At 41.0% G+C, this 15,935-nt stretch overlaps 1 protein-coding gene across 1 annotated transcript in view; it reads right to left on the bottom strand.

The window, feature by feature from the left end:
• The window catches only part of ALDH18A1 (aldehyde dehydrogenase 18 family member A1), a gene marked incomplete in the record, with an annotated part of 362,299 nt that overhangs the window by 132,305 nt on the left and 214,059 nt on the right, over positions 1-15,935 (bottom strand). The window contains 1 exon segment of the mRNA XM_044056733.1: positions 4,272-4,492. Within this exon segment, the coding sequence (XP_043912668.1) occupies positions 4,272-4,492 (221 nt within the window).

Genomic DNA, 15,935 nt, shown 5'->3' with positions numbered 1-15,935 from the left:
GGGTCGGCACAATGACAGAGGAAGGGGGCAGGAACTGCTAAGACTAGAAAATGTCTTAAAACTGTACAATTTAAATAAAAAGTAAGGAGGTTATCTGCACAACTGCAAACAGGAGATACTCATACCACTAAACAAAACTCAAAACAACTGAACTTTGAACGCGTGCACGGCTATAAGTAAAGGCTATAAAAGTTATTCATGTGTTAATGCTCATGCAGCAAAGTCTTGGAGATCTACACAAAGGAAAGCATGGTCAATCTGAACCTAGGAGGCTAACAGTTGCAAGATCCCACAAAGCATGGGCATTACACAACTTCTCACCTCTGCACTGTCCATCCAGTTTCTATTGTTTTGTGAAGGGGTGGACAACAGACAACGTGACAGCTTTCAAAATTGTCTTGTGGAGAAACATTTGAAATACACTGTAGCTGTTGCCCTACTGGAATTAGCTCTTCCCTCAGACAGCTTTACTGAACTTGTCACAGGAAAAGGCAAAATACTAGACCAACTGTTTTGAATAATTTGCTTATTGTTTTCTTTCCTTTCTTTCAGATGCTAAAAAGATCATTACATCAATTCATTTTCAAACAGCCTGCTTTATCACGTACAGGGCTGTGGAAATCCTGAAGCCAATCCAGGCAGCCAGTGAATTCTAATCTGAACAAGGTACCAGTCTATTCCAAAACATGTCACCTCACAGTAAGATGCTGTCCGGTTCAATTCTCAGCTAGAGCGTCTTCTGCGTGGAGACATGCGTGAATGGGCATACCTTCGTTGAAGGTTCTGTGTTAGGGCTGGCAACTCGGCACGTAAAAATCAACTGCCAATCATTAGCGGACTGGAGTTCCGCTGTGGCGACCCCTAACCGGGAAAAAGCCGAAAGACACAACAACATACACAAACGTATATGCACATCTATAGAAACTTTACAGAAAGCCAGCTCACCTAATACTTGTTTTAGAGGGGAGGAAATGAAGCATCCAGAGAATGCCCATGCAGATGCTGACAGGACATGCAGATTCTGTACAAAAGGCACTCCAGCTGAGGTTCAAACTAGGAAAAAAATCTTGCTGTGAAATGAGAACATTATTCCATGTGCCATTGCACTATAAAAGCTACTCGGTCTTTCAGCATTTATTAGGCCATTCTATGAAGTGACAGAGTAGCTTGTGTACATCCAACAGATGTAAACAATATTCACCATTATTCTGTTGCCGGTAAACAAATTTTTGCATGAAAGGCAGACTTCTATGCAATTAAACCCTGTTACTGTTGGATATCAAAGGCACTGCTTCACCCATTAAAGACTTAAAAATCAAAAGAACTTCATAGTTAACACTTCTGTATCTGCAGCTTTAAAAAAGTGAGGAAAAGTTAGCATTGCAAAAGCTCAAATCCCAAGGTAAAGTAGCATTTTTTTCTTGGTGATATTAAGAACCCTTTTAGAAAAAAGGGTTTTAACAGAAGGACGTGCTGGTACGTGTGACTACTAGAACACAATCAGAAACAAACTTCCAGAATGATAGACTAAATTAGAATCAAATTAGCAGACTAATAACTTTAGTATTATATAGCAAGACTCTAGTAGTCTTGTGAAACAGCCAAATAATTAATATTTTGTTAACTCTTGTAAGATTTCTTACTTTAAGTACCTTTTAAGACTATTTAGAACTTGTGTTGAAAACAGTCTCTATTAAGAAGATAAATTACACCTATGTTTACAGTCTTATGATGGCAATCTAGTACTCTACCCACTTGATAGGCCAAGTAAAGATGTGTGTAGATGGAATTGTTATGTATGGTGAAACAGAAGTTAGGCTCATAAGCAAAGAATACCATGGCCATCTTCCAGATCCACTTCTGGAAAACCTAACAGCTATCTTATTTTCTAAAAAAAAAAAAAAAAAAAAAAAAAAAAAAAAAAAAACTGCATTTCACTTCTGTTCATCAGCCAATGTTAATTTTCCCGCTGAAAAGATTTGGTTCATCTCTGTTTATGCACCACGCCTCTAAGGTTGTCTGTATTGACATGAATAGAACGCAACTGAAAAATCTAACTGGAAGAATGTCGGGACCTTGTACAAAGAGTTGCTTTCCTACAAGCCAAGATAAAGCAATCTCACCTGCTGAGACAAGTAAACCATTCATAGGCAAGTCACTGAATAAGACTCCCAGAGCAAAATCGGAAGAATATGTAGTCAGTCGAACTCTGGCTGATGGAGGCAAAACAATTTATGTGGGTAGGTTTTTCAGCTCGATCCACAATAGGAATTTCTTCTTTGTACACTTTAAGCAGCTTCTTATAATTTTCAATGGATAAGCTAATTGGTTCTAGAAGTTTATAAGATGTGGAAGATCACAAGAAGACACATGCATCCCAAGGTTCCCAAAAACTGTCTTGTTGCTGATAGAAATGTGCGATGGCTGGCTGAATCTCTGTCCACTTGTCTTAAACCGGAAAAACCTTTATTAGTGCTGAATATGCATCAGTAACACTATAAAAATGTATGCCATTAAGGGGGTCCAAAAATATTTCTTGCAGTTTTATTTCCAGAATAACCAAAGGTTTCCTGCATTGCTTCAGTAATTGCTTTGCTTTGGCCACTACCAAAAAATGACCCAAACACTACAAAATTACATTATAATTCCTAAGGTATGCATCTTCCACATCCAGGGTACCTGCACAACAGCTTTTTTCTATGTATATTTCTAATTTCAATTTTATATGTAAAAAGTGCAGTTCTAAGTCACCATCCAAAATGATACTGCATTTAGAAACTGCTTCAGACCTGGCAAGTACAAAACTGATCTTTTTTTGGGACTAGTATGAAGGAAAAAACATTATCTCTTTCACTGAAGAGTGTCCAACTTTTAATAAGTAAAACCATAAATAATCAACTGAAAGGGCTTGATATACAAAGTGACAGTGTATCGTGAGCAAATTGCCATTGTGATTTTTGAACAAATGCTCCTCTAAAGCATTGCTGAATTGTTTGCAACATCCATTTGTCTATCATATCATATTATACTGTACTATATCATATTATATTATATTAACACATTTATTGTTTACTGCAGTCAGCAGAAGAACTCAAATGTGAATCATATGGTTGGGGGAAGAGGAAGGTGGAAATAAAAGGCAGCAGTTATTTGGCACACCACTTCTGGTTGTTTACTCCTATGAAAGTAAACTGGAGCTATAACTGATTTGTTTTGCTTCAAACTGCTCCTGCTGATGAAACTGTTGGGAAAGAGTTCCTTTGACATTACTCTCAAATGTCCAGATTTTTGCCTCATATTTTTGGTCTGTTCCTCATAAAATTTGTGATTTTCTGATAAATAACTGCTGACTGAAGCCACTAAGTAATAACATATATCTGAGTTTCAAATTTCATACATCTTTCAGCAAATGCTTACTAAAACAAAACCCGTTATTTTAGCATCTTTCTAACTTTATGAGCAAAATGTAAATCTTGTCATTTATTTTGAGCCTTTGTCCCCTTCTCACTAGATTTTTTCTAGCAATTAGAAGTTGAGGTATCCTTTCCTATAAAAGGATTCTTGTAAAGAAGTCTTTTTGTACCAAGTAGTAAGAAGTACATACATTTCTCTAAATGAGGAATTTGTTTTCACATAGGCATGCATGCAGACACGCACACTTTTTTCACCACAGTCCCATGGACTGCACTGTGGTGAATTACAGAAGGACCAGTTAACACCTAAATTAACCAAATTGTTGCAGAGATGGAGTCTGGGATTCGATTAAATACCTGGCTTTCACATCCACCTACCAAACATGCCAACTTACTGATAAAATCAGCTAATTCACTGCAAAATCTCTTTCTCTGAACTTGACCTCCTGCTTCTGGGGGAGTCTGTAAACTATTCCTAAATTGTGGCACACATTCATAAGATGCTCCTAGATATTAAGCATAAATTCTAAACTGAAAGACAAACTTTTCAAAATGACCGTCTTCACGGACTACCACAGCCTTCTTTCACTAAACTATGAAAAGAAGTTCTGTAACAAGTGCCTACCTTTATTACTTAAATAAGCACCAATACAGTTTGTACAAAACATTCTCCATGCTACCAGAAAATCTAACAAGTACATACATGTGCTCTAAGTTTTGGGTAAATTCCTAGTCAAATAAAACACAAAATATTAGGGGCTTGCAACACCCCCCCCCCTTCCCACAAACAAAAAATGTTATTCTAGTAATATAAGAGTAGAATTTGCTCCCTTCTTAATTAATGGTTTTTAATCTTACCTGAGGGAGGCAGTCTGGGCGAGACTCAAATATTACTAGAAGGACCCCAATAGGAACAGTTACTTGCTCCAGTTCAAGACCATTGGCAACTCGTGTTCTGCGCAGAACATGACCAATGCTATCCCGCGAGCTTACTGCAATCTGTCTCAGTCCAATGGCCAGGCTGTTTAACTTTGCTGATGAAAGGTTCAGGCGTTTCAATAAAGGCTGAGACAGCTTCCCTGCAATTGAAATAGCAAATCAGTTACACTTTTAAGGGATATATTCTTCCACAAGTCTTTATCAAATGTTTTTTCTCATTATCAACAAAAACAGTTAAAAGGAAATTGCATGCAAGCTTTGCTGTACAGGGTAACAAAGTCATGTAAACTGGCAGACTTGAGAGAACACAACAGGAAGTAAACAGCATTCCTTCCCTTTTACACCAGTAGGGTTTTCCAGAAAATACCCTATGCTTACAGATCACATGTGAAAGCTTAAATGTGCTGCAGAGTACGTCTGAAGTTAGAATTTTTTTTTTCTAAAATGATTACAAGACATTTATGAAAATATAAGAACAGAGTGCACAATGCAAAAATCCTGGAAAACTAACAGCAGTTTAAAAAACAGCATATACATGCAGCCACCAAAAGACTGTAGAAATGAATGAAATAAGGCTGAATTAAGGTAAAATGTTATTAAGGTAGCAGAAAGAGGGTGCACAACTTGCTTCTGAATAAGAATATCCACTGAAAGTCACTTCAGGCAGGTATATGTCCAGTGGAGTAAAGCCACTAGAGTGAACCCTACCAAACTTACAACGGCTGATAAAAGATAATAAATTCACCAGCTGCTGTTTTGCATAACTGCTGTTTATCTAGATACAGCTACAGGGAGTAGAAACAAGTAACAGCACTTCTGAGAACTTTGTGCATGCTCCATTTACAAAGAATGCCAAATAAAGTCAGAGGAATGGAACCAGTGTGTAGCTTTTCTGGGCAGAAAAATTAGAGTGCTAATGACATTTTGAGATGTCTGAAAAGAACAGGCTAGGCTTTGCAAAATCTTGTGCACTTCAGGCAGAATGAAAGGATTTTCTTGCTCCTGTGGAAGAGTCGGTGACCACTCTTTACACATTGCCATAGTGCTCGCTGTTGGACAGAAAGAATTAGAAATAAAATAAATAAGCACCTGTCTGAATTTTAAAGCCAGACCGCAGTGGTGCAGTGGTAGCGTTGTTGCCTCACAGCAAGAGGTTCTCCTGTTCGATTCTCGGTTGGAGTGCCTTCTGTGTGGAGTCTGCATATCCTCCCCGCGGTTGAGTGGCCTTCAAAAGACATGTGTGAATGGGCGTGCCTTCACTGAAGGTTGGGCATCAGGCTGGCAACTCGGCACCATAAACATCTACTGCCAATCATTAGCGGACCGGAGTCCCGCTGTGGCGAACCCTAACCGGGAAAAGCCGAAAAGACAAACAACAACATCCGTGAGCAGTGAAGAAACAGCATATTATTCAAATATTGTAAATAAACTTGCACTTAGGTTTTAGAACAATACTTTAAAAGACTGTGTGATGCACAAGTAATGGTTTATTTTAGGATTAGAAAAATAAAATTAAAAAAATGTAAGGATGTTTGGCTAAAGTATTTGTAGAATGCAACACAGCACAAATGATATTCCTAGATGTTTGTAGTGCAACAATCAGAAAGATTTGATACTTTGTATGCTAGAAGGAAATGTTTGCCAGTTATATATATATTAATGCTTGGATGTCCTCTGCTGTGAAGGTTTAAGCACCTGAAGGACTTACCGTAGAGGCACAGGGTGGGCAACTACAAGTAGCCAGGCCACTAACTCTTCAGTGTAAAGATTTAAAAGCAGTGTTTTTCATTATACAGCCCTGGACTTGATTGCTCTGGTCTCACATTATGCACAGTGCAAAGGAACAGGAGAGTTTGGGATCGTCCTCCTCAATCATGCCTAAAAGGCATCAAGTTAAAATGAAAATCATTGCAACAAACCAAGAGTAAAGCAGAAACTTTACTGAAGTGCCACAGTAAGCACTTTTGTCTATTAAACTTCACCTTCATCACACCGAGGAAAATATATTAAGATCAATGTTTAAACAGGAAAGAAACAAGTCACATGGCAAACAACCACCAATAAGAAACAAATGCTGTGGTTGCCTGGCCACAAGAACATGAACACTCTTCAGACCAGCTGAATGTCACACAATTGTTTACTCACATTCTTTTAGATTCAAGTGGCTCTCAGTCGCCATCAGCACTAAAACCTAAATGAACATAGTTTAAAAACATTTTTGCCTTGGACTAACACAAACCTTTGTATATTTAAACACTGCATTATTAGATTAAAAGTCTCAAAATGGTAATAATTAGGTTTATAAATAAATCCTATTTTAGCACACTGTTGGCGTGTCCTACACAGAAAATACGGCCAAAGCAAATGGTCACATGAATGAATTTTCAAAACCCACAACATTATCAGGAGAACAATATATGCAAAAGCAATTATTATAAGAATGACACGGAATAGAACAGGGACCTTCAACTGCAAGTGTGTGTCATGGTTAGCTATTCTGCTGTGTAAAAATTGGTTCCAGATGATTTGATCACACTGACTAAAATCACCAAAAGGGTATTTGTTGGTGCTAAGTGGATTGAAAACTCAAATCTACTCCAACCTACACCAGGGACATATGCCAGTAGTGGGAGGGGTTGATTTGTCCCTATTGGCCAGAGTGTGCCTGCCATAAAACATAGCAGTTTTGGATCAATAAGCTACAGGCTGGCTGGTGTCCAAAGACCCAGCCTGGATTACATAAGAAAGCTCTGTTGAGCAAAACCTGGATGCAAAAAAATCAACAGACCGGTCAAAAATGAACTCCAGGAGACAAGGTGAAAGAGTGTGCAGCAAAGTTACTTGGCATGGGAACCACAGCTTACTACTACTCAGAGGGTGGACACACACAATAAATGGTGAGAGAACTGAGGTGAGAGTATTTTTTTTTCTGAAGACAGTGCGGTATGTCATCAGAATTAATGACAGACTAATGGCAATCAGACTTTAGCATAAAGAAGATAATTTTCATAACCGCAGCTTATGCCCCACAGCTGGGTGGTGATGGTGAAGAATGCATTTAACCAGCAGTTGCAGGACCTACTAGATAACATGGTAGAAAATTAATTGTTCAGTAATGAGGCCCTGAATGTTTACATCAGGACAGACATAGCAGGATAAGATGACTGCCTAGAGTCCACATGGGTGGGTCAAGAAGAATAAAGTTAAGGCCATTCTAGACTTCTGTCTACCACATGGCTGAATGGGGACCAACATATGGCTAACCAACACTATGTTTTTCATAAGAACACATACTTCTAATGGTCAACATACAACCCAGGTAGACTTCCTCCAAACAAAGGACACTAGGATATAATCAGATATTACAAAGTTGCCTCTAGTAAAACTGTCAGCCCTCAGCAGACATTAGCTGCAAGCAGTGGTAAGTGAAGGCTTCAAGGTCAAGAGTGAGACTGGGCAACAGACCTCAAAATTAGAGTGAAAGCATAGAAGTAAAAGAAATACTCTGGGTTCTAGCACTGCAAGCAAAATAGGTGGAGTCAGAGAATAGCTGCATTTCAAAACAGCAAGTGTGAATACAGCTGACTTCAGACACCAACGAACCCTTCGGTCACTGGGGGCTCCCCCAACCACAACAGGTTATCCAATTTTAATATTCTGTTACATGCATGTCAAACTAACAAATGCCAGTATGGAAATCTTGTGTAATTAATAAACCAGCAGGGTAACAATAACTCTTATTTATATCTCTTTTAAAATTCAAATATCTCCTTGGTTATAATGAGTGTTTTATCGAGTAACAGACTTCACAATTTCGTTAAATATTTTACCACAGACATAATGCCCTCAACTTAGTTAAATCATGCTGATCGGCATTCTCTCAAACTAAAACTAACATCATAGCTAGCCCTAGGAACCTGCAGCTCCTGTCACTGCAGGGGTCCCGCCAAGTGATCCTTGACTGAGTGGGGGCTCTGAAAAAGCTGCTGCTGGTTAGGGACAGATGAGAAAAAATATTAATTTTCCAATTACATGCTTCATCTAAAACAGGGTTGTGATGTGCCCTGTTAGGATAAGGACAGTAATCAGTGAATGAACATGAAAGCACTAAAGATTAACAGCCTAGTGTGACAGATCTCAGTGTTTCCATGGATCTTAAGGCAACCTGATGTTTTTGATTTTCAGGGATAGTTTTCTCTTTCAGAAAGTTTTATAAAACCAGAACAGCAGATACTATAATTCTCAACTTCTTTGCTCAAGAACCTTTGGCAGAGCCAGAGAAAATAGCAGAATAAAAAGTTAAAAATCAGGAACACATGTTAAAATAGTACTCTAACTCATGTAAAAGTAACAGAACACCACATTTTGCATCGACATACATTTTTTTGGACAATAAGAAGTATGAAACTGTGATGTCTGTATTAATTGACTAATTCTGAGTGATTTACCACCAAATCAAACTTTTTACGAGGGACAGAACAAAATTATCAGGTAAATATCAGGGGCATTTTTTGATATGAGGGACAGCTGCAGGTATACGTTGGGGGTTACTATAGACTGCTAGTAGCAGTGTACTGTATAGAAGTAACAAAGTGTCCTATACTACTGTAATCATATTTTTCACTTTCCTCAGAATCACACATCAGGCACATATACAGATGGTTGCTGGGGATGGGGTAGTTGTGAGGTGTAAGTAGGCACGCTATGTACATGTGTGACAGCAATCACTTGAAACACATGACTACAGCCATTTGAGCCTCTGCTGTATTAAAAGTTTTTTTTTTTTTTTTAATGCATCCTAGTGCATCTATAACTCAGTGGCTTCTGGGGGCCCTGGATGAATTGAGTTATTTCCTAAACCGTTATTACTGTGCTGTCTTGGTTAGGAAAGGTGTGTTTAAAGGAAGCCAGGAAAAAGTACAGTTTTGTACCTACCATAAATGTAGATGTTCGAGGATCTACATTGCTGCAGTCATAACCTGTGGGTAGTCCGCTGTCCTCGATCGGCCCGAATACCAAAGAGCTGGGCTGGCGTCGGTCATTGTCGCCTAGAGCTGACGTCAGTACGTAGTAGTACTTAAGCGCATGACCGACGCCATATCCTCAGTCTTTCTTGCCCCAGATGTCAGAAGGCCTAAGAATGAAAGAAGGCCAGAGCCAAAATAGTAAACGCCTAACAACTACCAGAGTGGAAATAAAGATTATCCCAACAAAACACAGCAACCACAAAGTATAGAGGGGAAGGAGGGAGGGATAATTGGACTGCAGCAATGTAGATCCTCGAACATCTACATTTATGGTAGGTACAAAACTGTACTATGTTCTTCGTCTCACATTGCTGCAGTCATAACCTGTGGGTAGAATCCCAAAGCAAAGGAAAAGGGAGGCTGGCAAACTAAATAGCATTAGGAGCTGCTAACATGCCCTGTAAAACTGCAGTGGCAAACCCAGCCCTGGACTTGGAATAAAGAGGGAGATGGTAATGCTTAGTAAAAGTGTGTACTGAACTCCAAGTAGCTGCCTCCAAAATATCCTTAGTAGCTACCCCCCTCAAAAAAGCAGTAGATGTGGCAGTAGCCCTAGTAGAAAGAGGTCTGATCCCAGCAGGAACATTCTTCCCATGATGAGAATAACAAAAAGCAATACATTGACCAATCCATTTAGAAATAGTCTGCTTTGAAACAGCTTTCCCTTGTGAACCCAAAGCAAAAGAAACAAATAACTGTTGAGTCTGTCTGAACTCTTTAGTTCTGCTCAAATAATAACGTAGCTGCCTATGGATATCCAAAGAATGCAAGACTTTTTCCCCCTTATTTTGGGGATCAGCATAAAAAGTAGGCAAATGAATAGACTGGTTCAAGGCCACATTAGAAATCACTTTAGGCATAAACGTAGGGTTAGTTCGCAAAGAAACTCTATCCTTATGGAATATCAGAAAGGGTTCAACTGCCATGAGTGCCTGCAATTCAGATACCCTCCTAGCAGAAGTAATGGCCAACAAAAAAGCAGTCTTCCAAGACAAAAACTTCAATTCAGACGTAGCTGCAGGTTCAAAAGGAGGTAAAGTAAGCTTCTCCAACACAAAATTGAGATCCCAGGAAGGAGTAGGAGCTCTACGTGGGGGTCTTATATTCTTTGCCCCTCTAAGAAATTGTTTGAACAAAGGGTGAGAAAATAAAGGAGGGTCACAATCATAGTGAGCAGAAATGGCTGCAGCATGAACCTTCACAGAAGAGAATGACAAACCCTTGTCCAGTAATTCAGTAAGATACTGTAGTGCAAAACTCAAATTAGGCACTGAAACATCAAAGCCCTTTGCTGTGCTCCAAAGAAAAAATCTCTTCCATTTATCAGCATAAACTTTTCTAGTACTAGGCCGCCTGGCTTCCAGAATGACATCTAAAACCTGTTGAGGAAGCTGAAACCCCACCGGCTCCATTACAGAATACGCCAGGCTGTTAGATGCAGGGACTGCACCCGAACATTGAGAAAATGACTGTTCGACTGGGATAACAAATGAGGAACCTGTGGCAAAGGCCAAGGAGGCTCCTGAATTAAACTCCTCAGCAGAGGATACCAATGCTGACGTGGCCAATCTGGTGCTATTAGAATCATGCAAGGCTTGTCCCGCCTGACTTTCAAGAGTACCTTGGGAAGAAGAGGCAGAGGGGGAAAAGCATAAACGTGAAGGTTGTTCCAACTGAAAGATAGAGCATCCACTTTCCAAGCATTTGGGTGGAACATCTTTGTGCAAAATTTTGGCAGTTGGAAATTCAGTGGAGAAGCGAACAGATCTATGTCTGGAGCTCCCCAAGCCACGGTCAACTGTTTGAATACCTGAGGGTCCAGTTTCCACTCGTGGGGATCCACAATTTGCCTGCTCAATACATCTGCTAGGGAGTTCTGAGCTCCTGGCAGAAACCGTGCTTGAAGATTGATGTGCAAACTCAGAGCAGTCTCCCACAAAATCATTGCTTGTCTGCAAAGAGGGTAGGAATGGGTTCCCCCCTGCTTGTTGATGTACCACATGACTGTTGTGTTGTCTGTTTGAATTAACACCTGTCCCGGCTGAAGTAGGTCCTTGAAGGCCATCAAGGCAAATTGGACTGCTAACATCTCCTTCATGTTGATATGCAAATGTAGTAGTTTGGGAGGCCACGTGTCTTGTATCCATTTCCCATTGAAGTGTGCTCCCCAAGCCAAGTCCGAGGCATCCGTCGTTAGGATCTGACTCGCCTCTGGTCGGACCACAGAGAGTCCCTTGTTTAGGTGACATTCCTGAGCCCACCACAAGAATTCCTTCTAGATGCAAGGTATAATCCGAATGACAGTGTCCAAACCGTGGCTGTGTTGAGTCCACACACTTTTGAGATACCATTGTAGCTTCCTCATATGCAGTTTGGCATTGGGAAGTACTAGGATGCAAGATGCCATGAACCCCAAGGCTTGAAAGACTGTCCTTGCAGTCAGCTTGGACTTTACTGATAACTGCTGGAAGTATAGATGAAGAGTTCTTTGTTTGTCCGGGGTCAGAAATGCCATCTGAGAAGCTGTATTCAGTCTCACACCCAGAAAGCACATGTCCTGAGAGGGCACTAGACTGGACTTTATTTCGTTCACAGAATACCCTAGGCACCTTAAAACTGCCATTACATACTTGAGATGTTGTAGTAACTTGTCTTTGTTTTGAGCAAGAATCAGGCAATCGTCCAGATAAGGATAAATTTGTATTCCTCTCTGTCTGAGGAAAGCAATTACAGGAGCCAGAACTTAAGGGCAATGCAGAGAACTGATAATGAGAAGTACCAGCCCGAAATCTCAGGAATCTCCTGCAGCTGGGTCTGATAGGGATGTGAAGATAGGCCTCTTTGAGATCCAGGGTTACCATCCAGTGATCTTTGCCTAGCATAGGCAGAAGTTGTTGTAATGTTAACATCTTGAACTTTGGAATGTCTAGGTAGGTATTGAGAATGGACAAATCCAGAATTGGCCTCCAAGTGTTTCCTTTCTTTGGCACTAGGAATAGACGGGAATAAAAACCTAGGCCTACTTCTGACTGAGGGACCACCTGAATTGCCCCCATCTGCAAAAGTAAAGAAATTTGCTCCTGAGCCTCCATCCTTTGCTGAGGAGGCACATCCGGCATGCCTTTGAAAGGAGGAAAAGTGTGAAAATACAACTTGTACCCATGATTTATTATATCCAACACCCATTTGTCCTGGGTGACCAAATGCCAGTTTTGTTTGAAAAGTCTCAACTTTCCTCCTAGAGGAGCTGCCAGTAAAGAAGGGTCTGGCAGCGGAAGATACAGGTCATTGGGTCTGTTTACGAAAGGGCTGACCCCTGCCCTCACCAGAAGACTGTGCAGGAGAACTCCAAGTCCTAGGTCTGAAAGAACCCTGAGCGTGAGCTCTGCCTCTACCACGTCTAGACCTGCCCTTAGACTGATAATCCGAAGAAGGATAAGACCATCCTCTAGCAGGCCAATTCCTACTAAACTTAGGGGGCTGCACCTGCATAAAATCTTTGACCGTCTGCATAGACTTAGCCTTATCTTCCATCTTTTTCAAAACTGATTCCACAGGAGGACCAAAAAGTACTTCAGATTGAAGAGGAGCATCCAAAATCCGAGCCTTAACATGCTCTGACAAATTTTGATCCTTAAGCCAGGCATGTCTACGAATAACTGAACCTGTAGCAGCCACCCTGGATGTAGCCTGAAGAGCATCGAAACCACACTGCAAAGAATGCTTGCCAACTTGATCTGATGCATGAACCAACTCCTGGAGCTCCTTACACTCTATACCCTCAGATAAAGCATCCACCTTAGATTTCAATTGACCTAACAAAAAGTTCTGATACTTCAGCATATGAAATTGGCAATTCAAAGCCCTCATAGCTAATGTAGAGGAGGTGTACACTTTTTTCCCCCACCTATCTAAAGCTCTAGAATCTTTATCCAAAGGAACTGGATTCTTAACCACAGAAGCCCTAATACCCTTCAGACCTTGAATAATAGTTTCCGGATCAGCTCTAGGACTCTTGTACAAATACTTATGTGCTTCTGGAACTCTATAATATCTGTCTGGCTTAACAGGGGCAGGAGGCAAAGAATCAGGATTAAGGGAAGATTCAGAAAAAACATCCTGAACAACATCTAAGACAGGAGGAATAGCCAAGGGCCTATGTTGTGGCAGAAACAAAAATTCCCTAAGCCTCTTCCGAGAATCTGAAAAATCCTGACCTTCCCACTTGAAATGTCCCTCATGGAATGTAAAGTCTCAGAAAAAGAAAAATTCTCTGGAGGAGAAGCAGAAGGACAGGAATCCTCTGCATCCGAATCTGAATAAGAAGGGAATTCCTGAATTTCTTCAGCTGAGGAATCAGAGTAGTCTGAGGAATGATCCATTCCCTCTAAATCTGCCTCCACCCTAGGCCTCTTCTCTGGGGGGGGGGCATAGAACTCCTGATCAAAGTAATCAAGTCCTCCACCATTTTCAACATATGTTTTTTAGGAACAGGGGCTGGAGAGCTAGAACTATGACCAGGGCCAACAAGACAAGGTTTGGCCTTAGCATGGCCTTTAGCCACTGAAGTAGAAGACCTAATAACCTTCTGTAAAGATGGAACTACAGACACCTGAGAAGCACCTTCAGCCGGGCCTAACTCCTGAGAGGCCAACTCCTGCAAAAGTAAAGGTTCCCCCTGGGATTCAGCCGAACCCTCGGCAGGATCCACAGATTCAACCGAGGCTCCGAGAACCGCGTCCGCAATGGACGACTCATCCGTTTAGACTTCAAAGATTTATCTCACGCTTTTAGCGGTAGCGGCGCCGGAGGATCTGACGGCATGTTATAGTTGCACCTTTACCAAAAACAAGCCTGGCACAGTCTAATCTCCTTTAATGGTGCGCTTATTAAATCTAGCACAAAGCGACACCAGACCACGTCGTGCTCAGGCCCCAAGCAAGGAATACAGAAAGAATGATAATCCCTATGAGGTATCTGTTTCCCACAAGAAATGCAATTATTAACTTTTTCTGACATCCGGAAAACTGAGGCAAGAAAAGACAAAGATTTCCCCAACGGGGTACTTAGCCCAACTTGGTCTTCGGTCTGAAACTCGATAAATGAAAATTTCAGAACGCCGAACGGCACTTGCAAATGCTGCTTCTGCTTCGGACCACGCGGCAAGAAAGACTGAGGATATGGCGTCGGTCATGCGCTTAAGTACTACTACGTACTGACGTCAGCTCTAGGCGACAATGACCGACACCAGCCCAGCTCTTTGGTATTCGGGCCGATCGAGGACAGCGGACTACCCACAGGTTATGACTGCAGCAATGTGAGACGAAGAACATCTAAAACTTGACAGTAAACTGTTCAAGTAATCATTGGATTAAAATGCTGTGTAAAAGGAAAAAAACTTTAAAATGCATTTCAAAATACAGTAAACTCTCAGTTACATGGAACTCAAGCAATCGTCAAAACAAAATCGAAGAAATACAGTACATTATGAACAATTCAATTTTCATGTTGTACTTTATGCCAACCCCCTCCCGGATTTTAATTACTGTACTTTAATACTAAAATCAAATCAATACAGTGTTTATTGTATGGTATGGTATAGTATACAGTACAGTATTAGTCAGGCCTGTTTTTAATAGCAACTATCAAGCAACCAGAAACTACATTTATCCGGCATCTACCAATCCCCATGGGTGCCGGTTAACCGAGAGTTTACTGTATATAGAAAGTTGTGGCTTCTTGAAAAAGGTGAACAGTAAGACAAAATGTGGGAAAAGAAATTAAAAAATAATGTGCATGTTGTGGGAGCTCAGGATTGAGGGAAAAAGTACAGTTTTGTACCTACCATAAATGTAGATGTTAGAGTGTCTTCACTGCTGCATTCATTACACTTGGGTTATCCTGCCATCAGGCAGTCCCACAGTTGGCCAGAGTTCCAAAGTCTTGGTCTGGCGTCGGCTGCTGTCGCTTCTTCCCTGACGTCAGTGCGCCAGGGGTATATAAAATGCAGCAGATGCCATTTTCTTCAGTTTTTCTTGCCCCAGATGTCAGGTGCCCCCAAATAGGTAGGCAATATACATAGCTAAAAACAACTACATAAAAAATGAAAACCAATTATTTCAATTACAAGCAAATGCACCAAATAGGCTGTATAGGTAGTGAGGTACAGATAAGTTCCAGGAAAAATAGTGGGGAAGGAGGGTGGGTAACCTGGACTGCAGCAGTGAAGACACTCTAACATCTACATTTATGGTAGGTACAAAACTGTACTATGTTCATCGTGTTTCACTGCTGCAGTCATTACACTTGGGTAGAATCCCAAAGCTGAGGTTGGGAGGCTGGAGCTAAAAAGCATTCGGGTGTGGCTATAAGGCCCTGCAGCACTGCAGTGGCGAAGCCAGCTCTGGATTTTGAGTAAAGAGGCAGGTGGTAATGCTTGGTAAAGGTATGCACTGAACTCCAAGTTGCTGCTTCCAAAATATCCTTGGTAGGTACTCCTCTGAGGTAGGCAGCTGAGGTGGCTGTAGCTCTGGTGGAATGAGACCTGATGTTGCTA

This window comes from Protopterus annectens, chromosome 14.part0, assembly GCF_019279795.1.
Source record: "Protopterus annectens isolate FY-2018-M chromosome 14.part0, PAN1.0, whole genome shotgun sequence".
NCBI classification, from domain to species: Eukaryota; Metazoa; Chordata; order Ceratodontiformes; family Protopteridae; genus Protopterus; species Protopterus annectens.
This window is presented reverse-complemented; position numbering and strand designations above follow the sequence as displayed.